The sequence below is a fragment of the Heteronotia binoei genome, chromosome 3, assembly GCF_032191835.1.
Source record: "Heteronotia binoei isolate CCM8104 ecotype False Entrance Well chromosome 3, APGP_CSIRO_Hbin_v1, whole genome shotgun sequence".
NCBI classification, from domain to species: domain Eukaryota; kingdom Metazoa; phylum Chordata; class Lepidosauria; order Squamata; family Gekkonidae; genus Heteronotia; species Heteronotia binoei.
Window position 1 is genome coordinate 71,157,437 of NC_083225.1, and position 19,375 is coordinate 71,176,811.

The following is a 19,375-nucleotide window of genomic DNA, read 5'->3' on the forward strand; positions in this document are numbered from 1 at the left end:
GAGATGGGAGCACCCAACACAGGGCCTTGTAAAATGACCTTAGTGGTTGGATAGGTTTGAAAAGGAGGAGTCTGTCTTTCAGGTATGCTGGTCTCAAAGCCATATAGGGCTGTAAAGTTCCATACCAGCACTTCGTATTGTGCTGAGAAACAGATTGGTAGCCTGTGTAGATGGGCCAAGATTGGAGTGATGTCCCTATAGTCTACTCCAGTCAACATCCCATCTGCAGCAGTTGTCAGTGTGCATGGAAGTTCTGCAGGTATGAGTGCCCTGATAAGTGCAGCCACCAGTAAAAGTTCTATGAAGACAAAAACTCCAGCAAGCCAGTTGAATCAGTTGTATTTGGGGTAAGGCAAAGAGAGTAGTAATAGGCAGGCAGATAGTCAATACACAGCAAGTTCAGTCCATCCAAGTTAGCAGTACACAGTCACAGTCCAAGAGAGTAGTCTACACATACCAAGTCATCATCATCATCAGTCAGTCCGACAGAGTAGCAGCCTCTGATCACAATAGCTCTCCACACCTCTGCACGTCCTCCGTATTCATCAACCCACAGAGAATGAGAGTTAGGCTCTCTGTTGATATAGTGCAGCTAGCCAATCATGTTACCCAATTCTTAACTAGCTGCACATGATTCTCACATGCCTTTCATTAGCAGGTATAGTAGGAGTTACATAACAGTGCATCAGCACTTTTCTCCTTAAAGTGCCCAATGCTGACAGCAGTCTGCACCAGTTGGAAGTTTCAGAGCACTTTTCAAGGGTAACCCAATGTATAGTGAATTGCAGTAATCTAATCTAATCTAATCTAAATGTAACCAGGGCATTCACCACAGTATAGGTTAAATGATGTGTGACAACTAAGCAGGTGTGAAGGAATGAGCAAGTACATGTTCTTATTCAAATACATGTTCTTAGTCAAATACATGTCTCACAATCAGGACTGTAGGGAATACATTCCCTCTCTACCAAGCTTGACATTCTGCCCACCAACTGGAAAGGTTCAAAAGGTAACACATTGCATAAATTAAGCTGTGACCGGTTTTAACTGAATTGTGATCCACCCTTGGCTGTGGAACATATGTAAACTCAGCAACCCAGTACGAGTAGTTACTGAGACATGCATACAATATAGAATGCAGTCAGCTGCTCAGGTTTGGAGGTTTCAGAACACTGTGCCATTTGAATGACAGTCAAGTTCTCTATTACAAACTGCTGGGGACTCAGCTTCAAATGAAATAGCGCTGACATTGATTTTTAGTTTTTTTTTTCAAGCATCAAATAATCCTTGAGTTGCACAAATCATGTGTGTGTGGAGAGAGAGAGAGTAAACAGACATTCTTTGGGGCTAGGATGTTGTGCACCTAGTGTTGGATTCAGTCGTGATACCGTTTTACTTTTCACAATCCACTTTATTTGCTTTGTATGCTTTGCAAGAGAGAGTTTAGGTTTCCATTTCTATAAGCATGTAAATTCAAAACTTCTTCACATACATTTGTTTGTTTTATTGGTTTCTGTGTCTTCACAAACTACTGCTTTTCTCTTCTCTTCTCTTTGTAAAGGAGACATGTCTTGAAGACACACCTGATAAAATTGCCCTGACACAGGATGCAATTAATGATGACAAACAAGGTACAATACCAAACTGTTGTCTGTTAATTAATTCAGTTTCAAGTCATAAGTGATATTTGTACAATTCCCTTTGGATGAGAAAATCAATATTGTCTGAGTCAGTCATGCAGCGGTATCAGTCTGAGTAGGCAAAACAAGTGAGAAGACCTCACTAGACACAGATAGAAGAACAAAATTTATGGGAACCATAACACTGTGTGTGGGTATATGTATGACTGGGCATTCAGATACATTTTTTTATTTTTGAAATAATCTTTATTTTTAACATACACCAAATCAATATGACAGTACATTTAAAAAATGACAAATACATATGTGCTACAGTGAAGATACAAATAAAGAATGACATATTAGAAAAATAGGAAGTTCCAATAATAAGCTTTATTAGGAACCACATTTTGCTGAGTCAAATATGATATTACTGGAAACCATACTGCTGTAAATTTTACATATTGTACATATTTTAACAGTCCAGTATTTGCAGGTGGAAATCACATTTCATTTCTTCTATATAGCAGAATTTTGACCAATGTCAACGGGAATTTATACACTTGGACTAGAACTGAGTGATGTATTTCCAAACATCCCTTCATATGTGTCTGTCTGGTAACATGAATGCAGGAGCATCCATTGGGGAATATTTATAGTGTATGATTGATAAGAGGGACGGGGTCAAACCTTTCTGTAGCTGCCAGTTTTTTCCAATCTGCAGATGCTCCAACCTGTCACTTACATTCCCCATTAGGAGAAAAATAATCACTTAAAGGTAGGGAACCTGTGAGGAAATCCAGTTTTTCCCTCTCCATTCATTCTGCAGTCTCTTTTAGTTCTCAGTTTGTTCTTCCCTTGACTGGTACTTTTCCTCCCATGTTTCTTTTCCTCCCCCTCACAGTCCTAGCAAATTCTTCCCACTTTTTTCACTTCATGGCTTCTAAAATGCTGGATCTCAGCATTCTGGAGTTGTAGGCGACCACACATGAGCTGCAGAGACCTCATATATACTGTTCTATAGGATTTGCTGGTATGTCAGTGGCGGTTCCCCCTAACATTGGGAGAAACCACATTCACCTGATGGGCCCTTAGCCCATCAGCAAATGTTGCATAGAACACTGCACCCAAGGCAGGTTGCTTTGTTGCAGTTGTAGGGGTTGCCTAGCAACCCAAAAATGGCAGTCTTGTGGCATTGTCTCACAAGTACTTAGGTAATAGCTGGGTTTCTTTTATTAACTGGTGATGTCTGTGCATGTGTACCCATTGAGTCTTTGTTCTGTTTTGTTTTTAACCTTCCCTTTTTTTAGTTTAAAATTTTCCTGCAAACCTAGGGATTTCCCCAGATTTGTAAAACCACCTGGCCCATTGGACAAGTTCAGTCTGCATAGTGGAGACAGTATGGAAACTGGATCTGTGATATGGTTGGGGGAGTACATTTGCTAGGAAGGATTGGATGGGGCATGGTTTTTACAATCTCACTTCTATCAGTTTTCACTTTTAATGACTAGGTCCACACATTAGCATTACAAGAACAACATATGGATGGGAACTGTGTTTTCCACATAAAGAGTAGTTCTTCATTTATGTTGCTCAGCTGCTGAATATGAATCAGAATTCATTGAGGAACCCATTTAAAAGCTTGGCTAGCCACCAGTAAGCTGCTTTTCCCTAAGAGCTTCCCAAGCAGATGGAATAATCTTTAAATGATCAAGTTATGTGAGTAGTGGTTCATTGCAGGTCTTTTCTATTGGATCAGCAGTGCCTGCATAATCATCCTGTGCCTTCTTAGTTGGCACTTTCTAAATATTATCCCTACTCACAGAAAAATAGGCCCTGTGTAGGTAGGTAGGTAGGTAATGTTTAAAGGGCCCTAAGACATGATCATTTCTCTATTCTCTTTGTCAGAGTTTCTTCAGATAATGATGCTGTGGCAGCAACATCAGAATTCAAGATATGCACACAACATACTTTAAAATATTTAGAAGCAACAGTGTTTTTTTTCTAGCAGTTTCAGCTGGCTTGGTGTCAGAGGGTGTGGCCTAATATGCAAATGAGTTCCTGCTGGGCTTTTTCTACAAAAAAAGCTCTGAGAAGCGGTATCTCTTCTTCCCCAACCAACATCTCCATCTAAAGGGACACGCCTAATTGTACACATTTGTATATTTATAGAATCATGGAAGGGGCTATATAGGCTATCTAGTCCAACCTCCTGCTCAATGCAGGTTTGGCCTAGAGCATCTCTGACAAGTGTATGTCCAGCTGCTGCTTAAAGGTTTCCAGTGAGGGGAAGCTCACCACCTCTCTAGGTAGCTGATTCCACTGCTGAACAACTCTTACTGTAAATTTCCCCCCCTAATATATAGCCAGTACCTTCCTGCCCTTAATTTAAACCCATTATTGGGAGTCCTATCCTCTGCTGCCAACAGGAACAGCTCCATGTCCTCCTCTAAGTGACAGCCCTTCAGATACTTAAAGAGAGCAATCATGTCCCCACTCAACCTCCTCTTCTTCAGACTGAATATTCCCAAGTCCCTCAGACTTTCCTCATAGGGCTTGCTTCATTCTGTTAGTGATCTAAATGGATGCTCTCTTTTAAAGATGTCTAGGATAAATGTATTTGGTACAAGGCTAACATTTTGTTTACTTAAGCCAACCTGACATGGATACTTAATGTTTTCCTACTTTGTTTAGTGCTGGGCATGGATATATAACATGATTTTAACCATTAAGTAATTCCTACAAAAATGGTTCCACTTAAGGTAGCTTTTAACTGGCTGAAGACAGGGGAAGGAATGATTTGCAACCTCCCATATCTTTCTGGGCCCTGAACTGAATACCCCAAAATAGTCTGATCTTAGAAGCGAAGCAGGGTAAGCCCTGGTCAGTATTTGGATAGGAAGACCACCAAGGAATACCAGGGTTGCTATACAGAGGCAGACAATAGCAAACCACCTACGAACATCTCTTACTTTGAAAACCCTGCTGAGTTGTCATCTTGGTTGCAACTTGACAGCAAAAAAAAAAAAAAAAAGCTGTACACAAATAGAGTTGTTTTCCTTTGTGGGAAAAGTCACCCTACTCTCTGCATGTGTTTGCTTCTACAGTTCTTAATAACTTAACAAGCAGCAGAAATCTCTGTGGAATTTTAAAGAGACTCAGAAGGTCAGCAAGATTATTGTGAGACACCTAGAATTTAATTAAACATGCCTTGGAATGTAATTCTAATACAAGAAAGTAGGATTTGTCGAAGTTAAACTTAATAATGTAATGTGTAAATCTACACATCAAGAGATCTAGTTTGGTGTAGTGGTTAGGTGCAAGGACTTTTTTCTGGGAGAACCAGGTTTGATTCCCTGCTCCTCCACATGCACCTGCTGATGTGACCTTGAGTCAGTCATATGTTCTCACAGATCTGTTCTGCTCAAGGGCAGTTGTGGGGAGGGGAGGGGACTGGAGATTGTAAACTGCTCTAAGATTCCTTTGGAGGGTAGTAGAGTGGAGTATAAATCCAATCTCCTCCTCTTCCTCCTGAGAACAAGTGTTAATTTTGCCCCTGAATTTTTGCTGACTTGGTCCCATGTTTCCAAAAGATTTTGCATCTTTACTCATATCTTATAAAGGAAGTTGATGATAGATCTGTTAGGGTATTGCTGAAAACAAATAATTTTATGAAGTTGAATGTATGCTTGGTGATATGAGGCAATATTAACTTCTGTAATGGAGAGCCACTGGCTCTGAACATAAGAACATAAGAGAAGCCATGTTGGATCAGGCCAACGGCCCATCAAGTCCAACACTCTGTGTCACACAGTGGCAAAAAAATTTATATACACACATACACTGTGGCTAATAGCCACTGATGGACCTGTGCTCCATATATTTATCTAAACCCTTCTTGAAGGTGGCTATACTTGTGGCCGCCACAACCTCCTGTGGCAGTGAATTCCACATGTTAATCTCCCTTTGGTAGGGTGGCCAGACCGTCCCGGGCACCCGGGAATGTCCCGGTTCTGGCCCCCTATTCCCGCCTCCCGGGCTGGCTATACCGGGACCATTAGAGGTCCCGGTTTAGCCAGCCCCGGAGGCGGTGGGCCGCGGGCGCGGCGGGGAAGGCGGCGAGTGAGGGAGGGAGCGTCCCTGGGCATGTCGGTCACTTCCGGGTTCCTGTCCTGTATCTCGACCTGTGTTATTAGTGACAGGCTGCTTCGGCGTGCCGCTGCGCCAGCCCCCTGGGTCCCACAACGATGGGACCGATGCCACAGGGACGGGCTCGAAACACTCTATAACCCCTCAAAAGAACAGCAGTCTAGCTCGCTTCCCCCGAGCCCTGCCGCCATAAGCCTCAAGGGGGCTCATTTTGCGGCATCTCCCGGCGGGAGGGTGGCACCCGCACGGGACACATATCAAATGAAAGAGGGGGCGCAGGGCTATCAGAAATAGCCGGCGGACGGAGTCGGGAGACCACCCCACTGGGGGATCCACACCCCGAAAGTGATGAAGGTGGCGCAGATAGAGCCAACAGAGCAAACAGGACAAAACAAATAGGCTGCATTATGCAGCACAGTCTCACTGGAATCTCACTGGAATCTGACTGGCTTCTCAGCATGGAACCCGTTCTCTCTAGTCTTCTCACTTTGAAAAAAGTAAAAAAAGAGTTTCATTTAACTTTACTTCCCCCTTTCCCTCTCTATAAATAATCTTGGTGTTTCCGGCGGTGATATTTGGGGGATTTTTGGGGACGTCACAGGAAGTGCTGTGAAGTCACTTCCTGTTTCCGGCAGTGGCATTTGGGGGAAATGATGTCACAGGAAGTGATGTCACTTCCTGTTTCCGGCAGGTGGTGTGTGTGTGGGGAATGATGTCACAGGAAGTGATGTCACTTCCTGTTTCCGGCAGGTGGCGTGGGGGGGAGAGAAATGATGTCACAGGAAGTGACGTCACTTCCTGTTTCCGGCAGGTGGTGTGGGGGAAGTGATGCCACTTCCTGTTTCCGGCAGGTGGCGTGGGGGAAATGATGTCACCGGAAGTGATGTCACTTCCTGTTTCCGGCGGCACGCCGTCACCGGAAGTGCCGTCACTTCCTGTTTCCGGCAGGTGGCGTGGGGGGGAAAATGATGTCACAGGAAGTGATGTCACTTCCTGTTTCCGGCGGCGCACGCGCTTCGTGCGCGCACACCCCTGCCTTCCCCCCCCCCAAAGGTGTCCCTGGCTGACCTTCAGACATTATGGCCACCCTACTGGGTGAAGAAGTACTTCCTTTTATCCGTTTTAACCTTTCTGCTCAGCAATTTCATCGAATGCCCACGAGTTCTTGTATTGTGAGAAAGGGAGAAAAGTACTTCTTTCTCTACTTTCTCCATCCCATGCATTATCTTGTAAACCTCTATCATGTCACCCCGCAGTCGACGTTTCTCCAAGCTAAAGAGCCCCAAGCATTTCAACCTTTCTTCATAGGGAAAGTGCTCCAGCCCTTTAATCATTCTAGTTGCCCTTCTCTGGACTTTCTCCAATGCTATAATATCCTTTTTGAGGTGCGGCGACCAGAACTGCACACAGTACTCCAAATGAGACCGCACCATCGATTTATATAGGGGCATTATGATACTGGCTGATTTGTTTTCAATTCCCTTCCTAATAATTCCCAGCATGGCGTTGGCCTTTTTTATTGCAGACGCACACTGTCTTGACATTTTCAGTGAGTTATCTACCACGACCCCAAGATCTCTCTCTTGGTCAGTCTCTGCCAGTTCACACCCCATCAACTTGTATTTGTAGCTGGGATTCTTGGCCCCAATGTGCATTACTTTGCACTTGGCCACATTGAACCGCATCTGCCACGTTGACGCCCACTCACCCAGCCTCAACAGATCTCTTTGGAGTTCCTCACAATCCTCTCTGGTTCTCACCACCCTGAACAATTTAATGTCATCCGCAAACTTGGCCACTTCACTGCTCACTCCCAACTCTAAATCATTTATGAACAAGTTAAAGAGCATGGGACCCAGTACCGAGCCCTGCGGCACCCCACTGCTTACCGTCCTCCATTGCGAAGACTGCCCATTTATACTGACTCTCTGCTTCCTATTACTAAGCCAGTTTTTGATCCACAAGACTTTTACTCCATGACTCTCAAGTTTTCTAAGGAGCCTTTGATGAGGAACTTTATCAAAAGCTTTCTGGAAGTCAAGGTAAACAACATCTATCGGGTCGCCTTTGTCCACATGTTTGTTCACCCCCTCAAAGAAATGTAACAGGTTAGTGAGGCAAGATCTTCCCTTGCAGAACCCATGCTGAGTCTTCCTCAATAACCCGTGTTCATCAATGTGCCTACTCATTCTGTCCTTGATAATGGTTTCTACCAACTTTCCCGGTATTGAAGTCAGACTGACTGGCCTGTAATTTCCCGGATCTCCTCTGGAACCCTTTTTAAAGATGGGGGTGACATTTGCTACCTTCCAGTCCTCAGGAACGGAGGCAGATTTCAATGAAAGATTACAGATTTTTGTTAGAAGATCCACAAGTTCAACTTTGAGTTCTTTCAGAACTCTCGGATGTATGCCATCCGGACCCGGTGACTTATTAGTTTTTAATTTGTCTATCAGTTGTAGGACCTCCTCTTTTGTCACCTCAATCTGACTCAGGTCTTTCAACACCCCTTCCAAAATTAGTGGTTCTGGGGAGGGCAAAAAGTTCTCGTCTTCCACAGTGAAGACGGAGGCAAAAAATTCATTTAGCTTCTCAGCCATTTCCCTATCCTCCTTCAGTGATGCTTCTACCCCATAGTCATCCAAGGGCCCCACTGCCTCCCTGGCTGGTTTCCTACTTCTAATATATTTGAAGAAAGTTTTATTGTTGGTCTTTATGTTTTTTGCAATATGCTCCTCATAGTCCCTTTTTGCCTGCCTGATCACAGTCTTGCTTTTGATTTGCCACAGCCTGTGTTCCCTTTTACTAATCTCACTTGGACTGGTTTTCCACCGCTTAAAGGAGTCCTTCTTACCTTTTACAGCTTCCATTACTTTGTTTGTTAACCAAAGGAGGTTAACAAACAAAGGAGGAAATCCAAGAGGCTAGATTTAGGGCCCATTCAGATATCTTAGTTGGACTGTGTGTGTATCCCAGCAAAGTTAATCATGTCATTGCTTAACTGTGCCTTTTGGTCACAACCTATCCCCCTCACAAGTCAGGCCATGTTTTTTATCCTGCTTTAGAACTTTCAGAATTGCACAGAGAAATGGAACAATAAACATTGAGTTCCAAATGGTGCATGTGCTGAAAAACATATCACATGCACAACTAGTGTTCTGTGCTATGTATACATTGTTCCATTCATGACATGTTCGAATTATGCCAATATAATTGGTAAAACATCTCTTATGCTACTGTTTTGGGCAAAAACTGATGCTTTCTTGTTCTTTATTTGTTTTATGGCTCAAACAAAACCATGAAAGAGGCAGGATTAAGAGAAGCCGCTACTTATTAAGAGGAGCCACTACATATTGTAAACTGTACTAAGGTGCTGTCATAGGGTTAAATACACCTTAGGTACTAATCCCATATATTTAATTGTACCTCCCTGAAAGATGAAGGAGGCTGAATTCCAAGCACCAAACCTACCCTTTATTGCTATTTTACAACTAAACAAGAACGAAACGTCTGGAAGGAAAAACTTTCTCCAGTAGAACAGGGCACTTGAGCCCGAAAGATTCTACAAAACCCTAATTATTTTACAACTCTTTAGCTTAGCAAGACTCCTCAATAACACCTTCAGAATAAGTACTTTCACTCATGCTAAGTAATGCAGTTTCAATTCACTTCAGTGACTGTTTGCAACTGGATTTTGCCGTTTCCCACAGTAAAATCCAATTGAAAAGTGCATTGAAAGTGGATTAGAAGTGTGTTATTTAGTGTGTGTGTATTTGAAAGCATCCATAATTATGAAGCCATAGTGCTTGGTGGATTGTTCCTAGAAGGTATACATGTTAGATAGGCAAGTAGTTCTTTCCCAAATTGCTAGCATATGAATAGCTAAAGCATTCTCAATGAAGATACACTGTAGTCCAGAATCCTTTTGATTATTTACAGTTATGATGATTCAAGTGTAACTCTTGACATCTTTAGAATCTATACATTCATGGCTCTTTTTTTGGTAACAACAGATTCATTAATGGGGTTTCAAATAGGCATTTCTGAAGAATTAATTTTCTGTATTTTATTTGTTTTATGGCTCTGAAGAATTAATTTTCTATCATTTAAATATATTTTGTGATCTTTACAGAATATATCCTCTTTTTATAACTACACGTAAGACACAATGCTTTGTAGGATCTGTGTACTTATTAATAGCTATAATCAATACTAAATAATTTTTTGCTTCTTGTTTTAATTAAGGTCTAAAAATTAGTGCATCAGCCCAGACAATACCAAAGGAATGTAAAGTATCTCAGCACTTGTCTGTTAAAACAGGTATGGAAATACAACTCTTTGAAAACAGGCATTGTCCTGTTATGATATTCTAATATTCTGAGCCTACTTACCAAGGGGGCAGTTTCCATTTAATTAATTAGTACTTCTAAATAAAACTGTGTTTAGTATGATTACAAAACTCAGGGCAATGGAACCCCCAGGGCCCAACAGAGATACTGGCCTCTCATATCACTACACAAGTTTTGTAATGAGTGTAAAGATTGTAATGCAGCAATCTCCTGCTCCAGTCTGTTTCTGAAATGATGTTGCAGTAAAACAGGTTGCTCAGCTTTGTGAATCTTGATTTCAGATTTGTGTCCATTCATCTTTTGGTATACCCAGGCCACAAGGGCACTGGGTTCAGCTGCTGGGCAGTAGTTGGTAGGGCTGTGCCACTGGGCTGGTCACTGTTAGGTTAGCACAGGGCTCTGCTGTTTGGTACCAGCACATTCAATGAAATATTTCTGTGCTGGGATAGCTGAATATCTCCTGAATATCTCCCGAATCAGGTTCAGGCACCAAAGCTGATATTCAGGGATGTTTGCCCCCCAAATACTTTTACCCCTGAATATCCCCAAATCCAACTTTAGCTGAATTTTTTTTTTGTGCACACCCCTAAATGGTACATATTCTTAGGAAGCTTCTCATCCAGATATTGGTTAGGTCCAGACACGATGAGTATCACATACAGGTTTGCATCAAGCATCTTCAGTTGTTTCTTCTAAACATCTCTGGGGTTGGAAGCAAGGAAGCTGAGAACTTGGAACCTCACCCAAAATGTCTTGCACAAGGGTCTCAATGCCTGGTACTAGACGTCTGAATTCATATCACATTTAAAACGGATGCCTTAAAGACATAAAGTTTACCATATTATCTTTTTAAACTTTGTATTTAATAGAATTTAATAAAATGGTAAGTCCCATTCTGTTTCTATTTGCATTCAACAGATCGACATATTAGAATAAAAGAATTTTTTTAAATTAAAAACCCCACATTGTCAACAAATTGTAAGTTTGGCTATTACATGAACAAACCATGAAGAATCCTTATGTTTGCCACCCCCCTTCTATCAGTTGTTGTGTGGCCTTTGGTCTGCAGACACCAGTAATCCCCTGCATAGTTGGTTTGGGAACTGTTGCAGATATCTGCACCTCATTACAGCTTGCCTAAGTGCTGCCATGCAACTCCAATAGCACTGCTTCATCAGCACCCAGCTGCCCTGATACTTCTGAGCTGGCTTCTGTTGAGAGCCAAAGCTAATCAGGGCCATGGAGTATAGCAATAACTGATGAGCCACCAGATTTGTCATGAGGACTGTGGGCTGCACCACATGTGTTGGTGGGCTGCATGGTTCTTTGTTACTGGAGTGTCAAGGAGAAAGTTAATATCATGTAGAAAGGCGTTCATTGGCAAAACCAGTGGGAGAAAACATGTTCAAGTAGTTTTTCAATAACCTTTCAGAAACCTTTTTTAAAAGGAGGTTTCTCTCAAAGCATTCTATTCATTTTGCAAAAGAGATGTTAATTTATAAGGATGAGAATACCTTTATTAGACTAAAAAAGAATATGCACTATCACAATTGAGCTGTTAATTCCTAGCCTTATGAGGCAACTTCTACATGCAGAATACTCTGTCTCATTTATTCTGCTGCATCTTCTCTGTCCATGTTCTTTTCTCATTTGACTGTCCAAGATGTTCCTCTGAATAAATGAGGCATAGCAATGTCTAACTCCCCATACGTTAATTCACTAACACAATCACGTCCTAACATAACTTTTACCATCTGATTGGAGGTGGGAGACTACAGTACCAGACTTGACTGCCATCTCCTGTTCTATGGTCAGTGCTGGGAATTTCTAGGGATCTCATTCATTGGTTATGATGACTTAGTTGCTAGAGTTCAAGTAGTTTGGTCACTGTCAGATTCACTGTTCTTTACACAGCTAAAAAAGAATGGCACCTGTGACCTCAAATTAATTGCCTGAAAGGGTTATTTACTCCAGATATATTTAGAATAGAGATAAAACTTAAATCAAAAATAGGGAAAGACCCCAGTAGTGCCATTCACAGACTGCATATGTTTACAATTATTCTTCATTAAGCATAATCAATACTGACTGCCTAGAAATGACCTTGACAAGTGATCTTTTGTTACAGTTGTTCAGGAATCAACCACTCTCAAAGCAAGACCAAGGTCAAGGTAAGCAACCTGAAAATTATGAATTCTTCATTTTTTGGGTGTTTATCTACCTTTTCCTTCTAATCTATGAGATGTTCTTTAAGTCATCTCTTTAGAAGCAATGAGGTTATTTTTGCATTTTCTTAACTCGGGTGAAAAAACAACTTTGCCTTATGTACAAGATTTACCACCATGCCAGTTCATGACAGATTTCGTTATATATAATGGAGGTCAGCCTGCTATAGTCACTGACCAGCTAGCAGTTCTAGACCATCTAGAAATCAGGAGAACTGTCAGCGATACCTGGTATATCTGTGTGTCTAATGGCATTTTCAATGTGAGCCAATTGCATATGATGTTAGAGTGTAACTAGCATTCGGACCTGGGCAGATGTTTGATAAATTCAAAACAATCAAATGTTAGAAACCATTGCTAGAAAATGTTATACAGAAAATGTACTTGATGTGAGGTATTAGAAGTGAGAGGATGCCTGAGAGGGAAAGAGTATTTTAAAAAATAAAGTAGTCCTTAAAATGAGCAAAAAGGTATGGAATACTCTTTGATGTTTTGTATATGATATTGAATATATTCAATGGGTGAGAAGTCATACATGAATTTCGTATGAAAAGAGCTGTGGAAAATGTCTACTGATTAAATTTTGATTTTTGATAACAGTTACTAAAAATGAAGTCAGCGTGTTGTATTCAATTCTGAGAACGGTTGTTGACTTGGATTCAAAGAACTATGACAGTGTTCTGCACACAAACCAAAGTTTTCCCACCATCCTTCCCACTAGAGTCCCTGGACCACTGAAAAGCTGTTCCTCAAGAACAAGGCAAATAAATTAGTAGAGGAGTCTGCACCCTTGAGGGGAAAGGTGGTAGAGGACTTGAGGAGAGGTTGCACATGGGATACTTTGGATCCAAGCTGTTGTACAGAACACACAAATAATGTTTTTTTTTAAAAAAACTTACTTTTCCCAGCCATTTACAAATTCTGTCTTTAAGTGGAGTGATCTTGGTTATTGCCCAGTGTCGACATCAGTGATATAGGCAAAGTATAAAATTCCTGAAGCAGTTCAAACCAAGATGAAGCAAAGAAAAGGATGGGTGTAAAAAAACCCCCCTGAGAAATGGGGTCCCAGTAGAAAAAAGGGTGTTTATATGGGTAACTCTGTTTTACTGTCGTAGCAAAGTAAAAGTCCAGTAGCACTTAATAACTAACAATATTTCATCTTCCATCTTCAGTGCAATACCACATTGGGACTGTGCTTGCACAAGCCCAATGTGTGTCTGTACAGAAGATATCAATGAACGTCAGTTATAAGTAAGTGCAACGTTGTTTTATTCCATCATGATTTTTCAGAAGTGAGCTGTGACTTGTGAAAGTGCATGCTGGATTAAATGTTGTTAATCATTAAGATCCCACTGGACTTCTGTTTTATTTTACCTGATTGTTCAGGAAATGCTTTTTATTCCCGTGAGCTTCAGGAGCATTGCAAAATGGCTACTTTTTAAATATCCCCTTATCATACTCTTAGTCTCCTATGTCAGGGGTGGCCAACAGTAGCTCTCCAGAAGTTTTTGCCTACAACTCCCATCAGCCCCAGCCATTGGCCATGCTGGCTGGGGCTGATGGGAGTTGTAGGCAAAAAACTTCTGGAGAGCCACCATTGGCCACCCCTGCCCTATATGTACAAAAAGTAGCAAGAAAATGAAACGTTGCTTTAGGATTTCTGTTTGGGCCCCCAAAGCAATAGAATTCACTCTGAAGAGAATGTATACTTGTGTATCCTTATTGGTTTTTAATAAAGTAATGCAGTATAAGACATGCTTGTGAACTTATTCTTGCTGAATAGTTGCTGTCATTATGGACTGGCTTTATGTATGGAGCTATTCTACAGAATTCTAAAATTGGTATTTCTTTATCTTCTGGTATTTTTTAAAGTACCATTACTTTAGTTAACTGTATTTTTAAAATGAGACTGGCTAAATTGTTGTTCAGAAAAAGTAATTTACCTGCAAACATTAAAGCAAAACGCTCTGCAGAACTTAAGAAGCAGGGTATGCGTATGGCCTCTCCCCATCAGAGGTTTGTGGCAGGGTTGTGGACAGCTAATGTAACTTCATGGATGTGTGACCTTGTAAAATACCTTTTTAATTTTTAATATCAAACTATAATATGAAGCAGGCTTGTATACTACATTTATTGTAAAAATCTCCCAAGTCAAATTAGTGTTCATCCTTTCCAGTGTCATTTTGGTTTTAATCAGTCTTGGATTGGTGCCCAGGATAGATATCATTAGGATTTTTTTAAAAAGAAATGTGTTAGCTTGGTATCAAAATATAATGATAAAAGCAGCCTGCTTTTCTGACAAGCAAGTACTTGTGTTATCAGTCTCTCTCTTGCTGCCTGTTTGTCAACAGTTGCTATGTACTTTCCCCATCTATTGGAAGTTTTTGCTGTTCTGCTTCAATTTTTTCTTGTCCTCATCTGTCTAATGTATTAGAGGCGGTTATAGCACCTCCATGTTGTCAGTACTCATTGGAGTAAAGACCACAATCTTCCAGAGAAAAATACTATGATAGTAACAGCAGAAAGCATGTTCTTTGCTTGCAGGCTTATCCTTTCATCTCATGTTGGTACATGCATCCCACTTCCTCAAGCAATGCAAAGATCCAGCAGTTGCTTGGTTCATTTCTGAGCAGAGAATGCTGGAGACTTACTAACATTCTTGTCTCTCTCTCTCTCTCTCGCCTTGGCTTCGCGAACGAAGATTTAAGAAGGGTGCAATAGTCCACGCTTGCTGCAGGCTCGCTGGTGGCTGACCCCCCACCCCCCCTAACATTCTTGTAGTATTCGTTTTATTTACAGATATGTGGGAAGATAGATGGACCCATAGGGGCACTCATACAGGTCAGGACAGTTATCCCACATCATTTCCACAGTGAAGGCCAAACATCACATAACATTTTTGGACAAGAGGGATTGGAGTTCCAGACACAACTCAGTTTCTCTGCAGTCAAACATCAGCTGCATAAAAGTCTCAATGAATCCAGTTCTGGCCTTGGTTGAAATTCTGTCTTTCCTTGCTGCAATGGCCTTTGTAGAAATTGTTGCATAACTTTGGAGATGTGCATGCAGGGAATGCTGTGCATCTCCAAAGTTGTACCAAGAACACACTGCTGAGACTGTTTCAGCTTGAGAAAACAATGGGGGTGGGGGAAGGCAGGAGCCCCCCCCCCCATTCTGCAGTTCAGTGCATCAGCACATTCTTCACTCCTGTGGACTTCAAAAATTCCTTCTCTTGCAGCTGCTGTGTTGCTGCACACACAACTGCCTCATCCCTACAGATAGGCAGGAAGCTCTCCTCTTTTAAACCCTGATAGGTGCTTCAGTGAAACGATTGCATAGCTTTTGAGGCCTTTTGAGCAAGTATTGCTGATTCTGACTTACTATCCCCTCCCCACTATTTTTTGGTCTTGTGGAATAGACTGACCCATGGAGAATCCACTTGCACCCGAACTTGAGGAGCTATATACAAAAAAAAAAAAGGAAAATACTTATCTACAAAACTGATTCTCCAATACCTATTTATTTCAGTGCACTGGGTATTAAAAGCACTAGTAATTTTCTCCCTTTGTTTTGTCTTCTTTTCCCAAGGTCTTATTCTAGCACATCTATTGAAGATGCAATGAAAAAAGGGGGAGAACCTCCAACTCCTCCACCAAGGCCACAGAAATCACATTCCAGAGCATCTTCCTTAGATCTAAATAGAATGTTCCAGCAAAACACACAAGGTAAAGTTGCACAGTCATTTAAACTTGGCCTTTATGTCATCTTCCAAAATGTATAGTGCCATTTAGATATAACTGAAGAAGCTATAACCCAAACATCTTCCCTCTACTTTGCACATAAAATTAGGGCTTGTTCACCCATGTGGAGTTCTTTTTTGACTGCTGTGATGTTGAATGTTTGAATGAGTTATTGCAGACCAGCATAGAGAACTCTCATATTGCTACCTAGTTGCAATACATGCAGGTGTGAATCAGTCATTTGTCCTTCACCTTTCTAGTAGTGTGATTGATCCAAGTGGGCAGCCGTGTTGGTCTGAAGCAGTAGAACAAAGCAGGAATCAAGTCACACCTTTAAGACCAACCAATTTTTATCCAGAAAATAAGCTTTTGTGCGCTTTCTTAAGCACACTTCATCAGACAAGGGGATCAGGTATTGTGAGCTGAAATACAAGCAGTCTGGCAAACTAACTGGTCACATGGTCACATTAAACAGTGTGGCTAGGCCATTTGGTCTGGATAGCCATAAAAGGTAATAACATTCTCTGCCAAATGGTGTTTCTGCAAATCTAGGTGAATCACAAAAGGACAAGTATATCCAACTTGCAGTCCACCCAATCAACTTATGAACATCAATCTATACATATTTAACATCATTCTAGTCTGCCATTAGAAAACAAGAATAAATAATTCTTATTTATTATTGAGGGATCTACACCAAACCTTTTTAGAACTTAAGTACCCACCTGATGAAGTCAGGACACAGATTAACAAAGCCAGAATGATACCCAGAGAAAACCTGTTACTAGACAGACCCAAAAGAGATAATAACAGAACACCACTTGTGGTCACCTACAACTCTCAACTTAAAACAGTTCAACGTATCATCAACAAGTTACAGCCTCTATTGGAAAGTGACAACTCTCTTTCAAAAGTACTGGGGGTAAACCTTTTCTTGCACACAGACAGCCACCTAATCTCAAACAACTCCTCACCCACAACAATACAGTATCTCATTTGAGCATGGACACTGGTACCAAAGCTTGCAATAAACCCAAGTGCCAACTTTGCTGCCACATACACCCAGACAACACAAATCACTGGGCCTAACCATTAACTACACGATCTCAGTCTCATTCACTTGTTCATCTTCCAACATTATATATGCCATTAAATGCCAACAGTGCCCTTCAGTTCTCTACATAGGGCAAACAGGACAAACCCTACGCCAAAAGGATAAATGGCCCAAATCTGACTTTAGGCATTACAGAACTGAGAAATCTGTGGGAGAACACTTTAACCTTCCAAAGCATTCAATGGGTGACCTCAAGGTAGCTCTTTTACTGCAAAGGAACTTCAAGAACAGAATGGAGAGAAAAATTGCTGAATTACAAATTATTATGAAACTTGGAACAAACACCTCTCCGGGACTGAACAGGGACTTGGTTTTTTTATCTCATTACATATGCTAAACCCACTGTTAGTGAGTATAGCTATACATCCACAGTATTCCAATGTATTTCTCTTTTATAATAGTGTATCAGAATAATGTTTTATATTGACATACTCAAATAAGGGATATTGGCTATTTATCTCATTACATATACTTAACCCATTTTCATTTTATGTATTCTTGTTTTCTAATGGCAGATTAGAATGATGTTTAATATGTATAAATTGATGTTGATAAGTAGATTGGGTGGGCTACAAGTTGGATATAAATGTCCTTTTGTGATTCACCTAGATTTGCAGAAACACCTTTTGGCAGGGAATTTTATTACTTTTTATGGCTATCCAGACCAAATGGCCTAGCCACACTGTTTTATGTGACCAGTTAGTTTTCCAGACTGCTTGTATTTCAGCTCACAATACCTGATCCCCTCATCTGATGAAGTGTGCTTAAGACAACGCACGAAAGCTTTATAGTAGTGTGTTATTGTTCTGCTCTATATAACCCAGGAACTGAGTTCTAGAATATCTAAAACAATTTACTTAACTGACAAAGAAACCTGTATTATTCTAGTTTAGGGTTAACAGCAGGCTGGCCGTATACTGTGGTCTACTGGGTACTTGGTGTCCCTGGTGTTTTTGCCTGCCATTTATTGAGCAACTGATGATACTGAGCATTTCTTGAGCTATATATGAGTAATGTGTGTGTGATAGAGATATGAAGTTTCCCCTGATTTTTCCCCCAGGATTTTTTTGCAATTTTTCAACAACAACTAAAAAGAAAAATTTTAAGAAGCACTGGGAAAACCCTCATATGATATATTTTTCTATTTTAGAATGAATTAAATGCTTCTTGAGGAAAGTTTCTTTTTCACAGTCAAAATATTTAGCATGAAAATGTCAGGAGCTTTTGGAAATCTGGAGGGAGGCACTAAAAAACTTATAAAATATTCTCCCTTTCTGAGTGATAAAACATTGTCTTAAAACAGCTTTTCACTCCTTCTAAATGTATAGAATGAAAAGCCTCTGAGATTTCTCAATTTGTTCACTATTTTCCTAGAATGAAAGATAAACTTTTACGCAAAATAAGTAGTATGGAATTTTTTTATATAAGGTAGCCCAGAATATTAGTTACTGCTAATTCCTGTGTACACTGTAGACACGTACAAAATTTGCTAGCATATTTTTGGTTTAAATGTAAACAATTTTAGCAACAATTAATATGTCATAATGTGTGTCCTTGATAATGGCACTTCAACTACTTCCCTCGCCCAAGGTGGGGGAGGGATGAAGGTTGCTAGGAGCCTGCGGATGGGGAGGTGTGCCGGTAGCCCAGAATATTAGTTACTGCTAATTCCTGTGTACACTGTAGACACGTACAAAATTTGCTAGCATATTTTTGGTTTAAATGTAAACAATTTTAGCAACAATTAATATGTCATAATGTGTGTCCTTGATAATGGCACTTCAACTACTTCCCTCGCCCAAGCTGGGGGAGGGATGAAGGTTGCTAGGAGCCTGCGGATGGGGAGGTGTGCCGGTGTCCAGCATCAGCACATACAGATGAACTATGTCTGGGGTGGTCAGATAAGGACTGATTAAAGAGCTGGCTAATAACCTCAACTCCTTTCTGATCAGGACTAAGCAGCAAGCTGATGGCCCCTATGGCAACAGCAGTGCAGTTAAAGTTGGTTGAGCAGCATACATAAAGCTTTTGGTGAGCACCCTGAGGCATCAGTTGATAAAGGTAGAGAGGCACTCCTCAGACCAGGAACTGGGGCCTTCAGTGCTCTCATGGAGCTCGGACAGAAACTCTTGTGAGGTGCATTATCTTCAATCCACAGACCTTACAGCTATGAGAATGA

General features: G+C 41.0%; 1 protein-coding gene across 4 annotated transcripts in view; it reads left to right on the plus strand.

The window, feature by feature from the left end:
• Nucleotides 1–19,375, plus strand: part of REPS2 (RALBP1 associated Eps domain containing 2) — a 155,791-nt gene that overhangs the window by 77,167 nt on the left and 59,249 nt on the right. For 3 of the 4 annotated variants that reach the window (XR_009555183.1, XM_060234022.1, XM_060234023.1), the window contains 4 exons: nucleotides 1,562–1,631; nucleotides 10,014–10,088; nucleotides 12,246–12,288; nucleotides 15,931–16,067. Coding sequence is in view for 3 of the 4 variants with exons in the window: in XM_060234022.1 (XP_060090005.1) it covers nucleotides 1,562–1,631; nucleotides 10,014–10,088; nucleotides 12,246–12,288; nucleotides 15,931–16,067 (325 nt within the window). In the remaining variant the exon portion in view is untranslated. The remainder of the gene's footprint in view (nucleotides 1–1,561; nucleotides 1,632–10,013; nucleotides 10,089–12,245; nucleotides 12,289–15,930; nucleotides 16,068–19,375) is intronic. The other variant, XM_060234024.1, reaches the window with a different exon arrangement.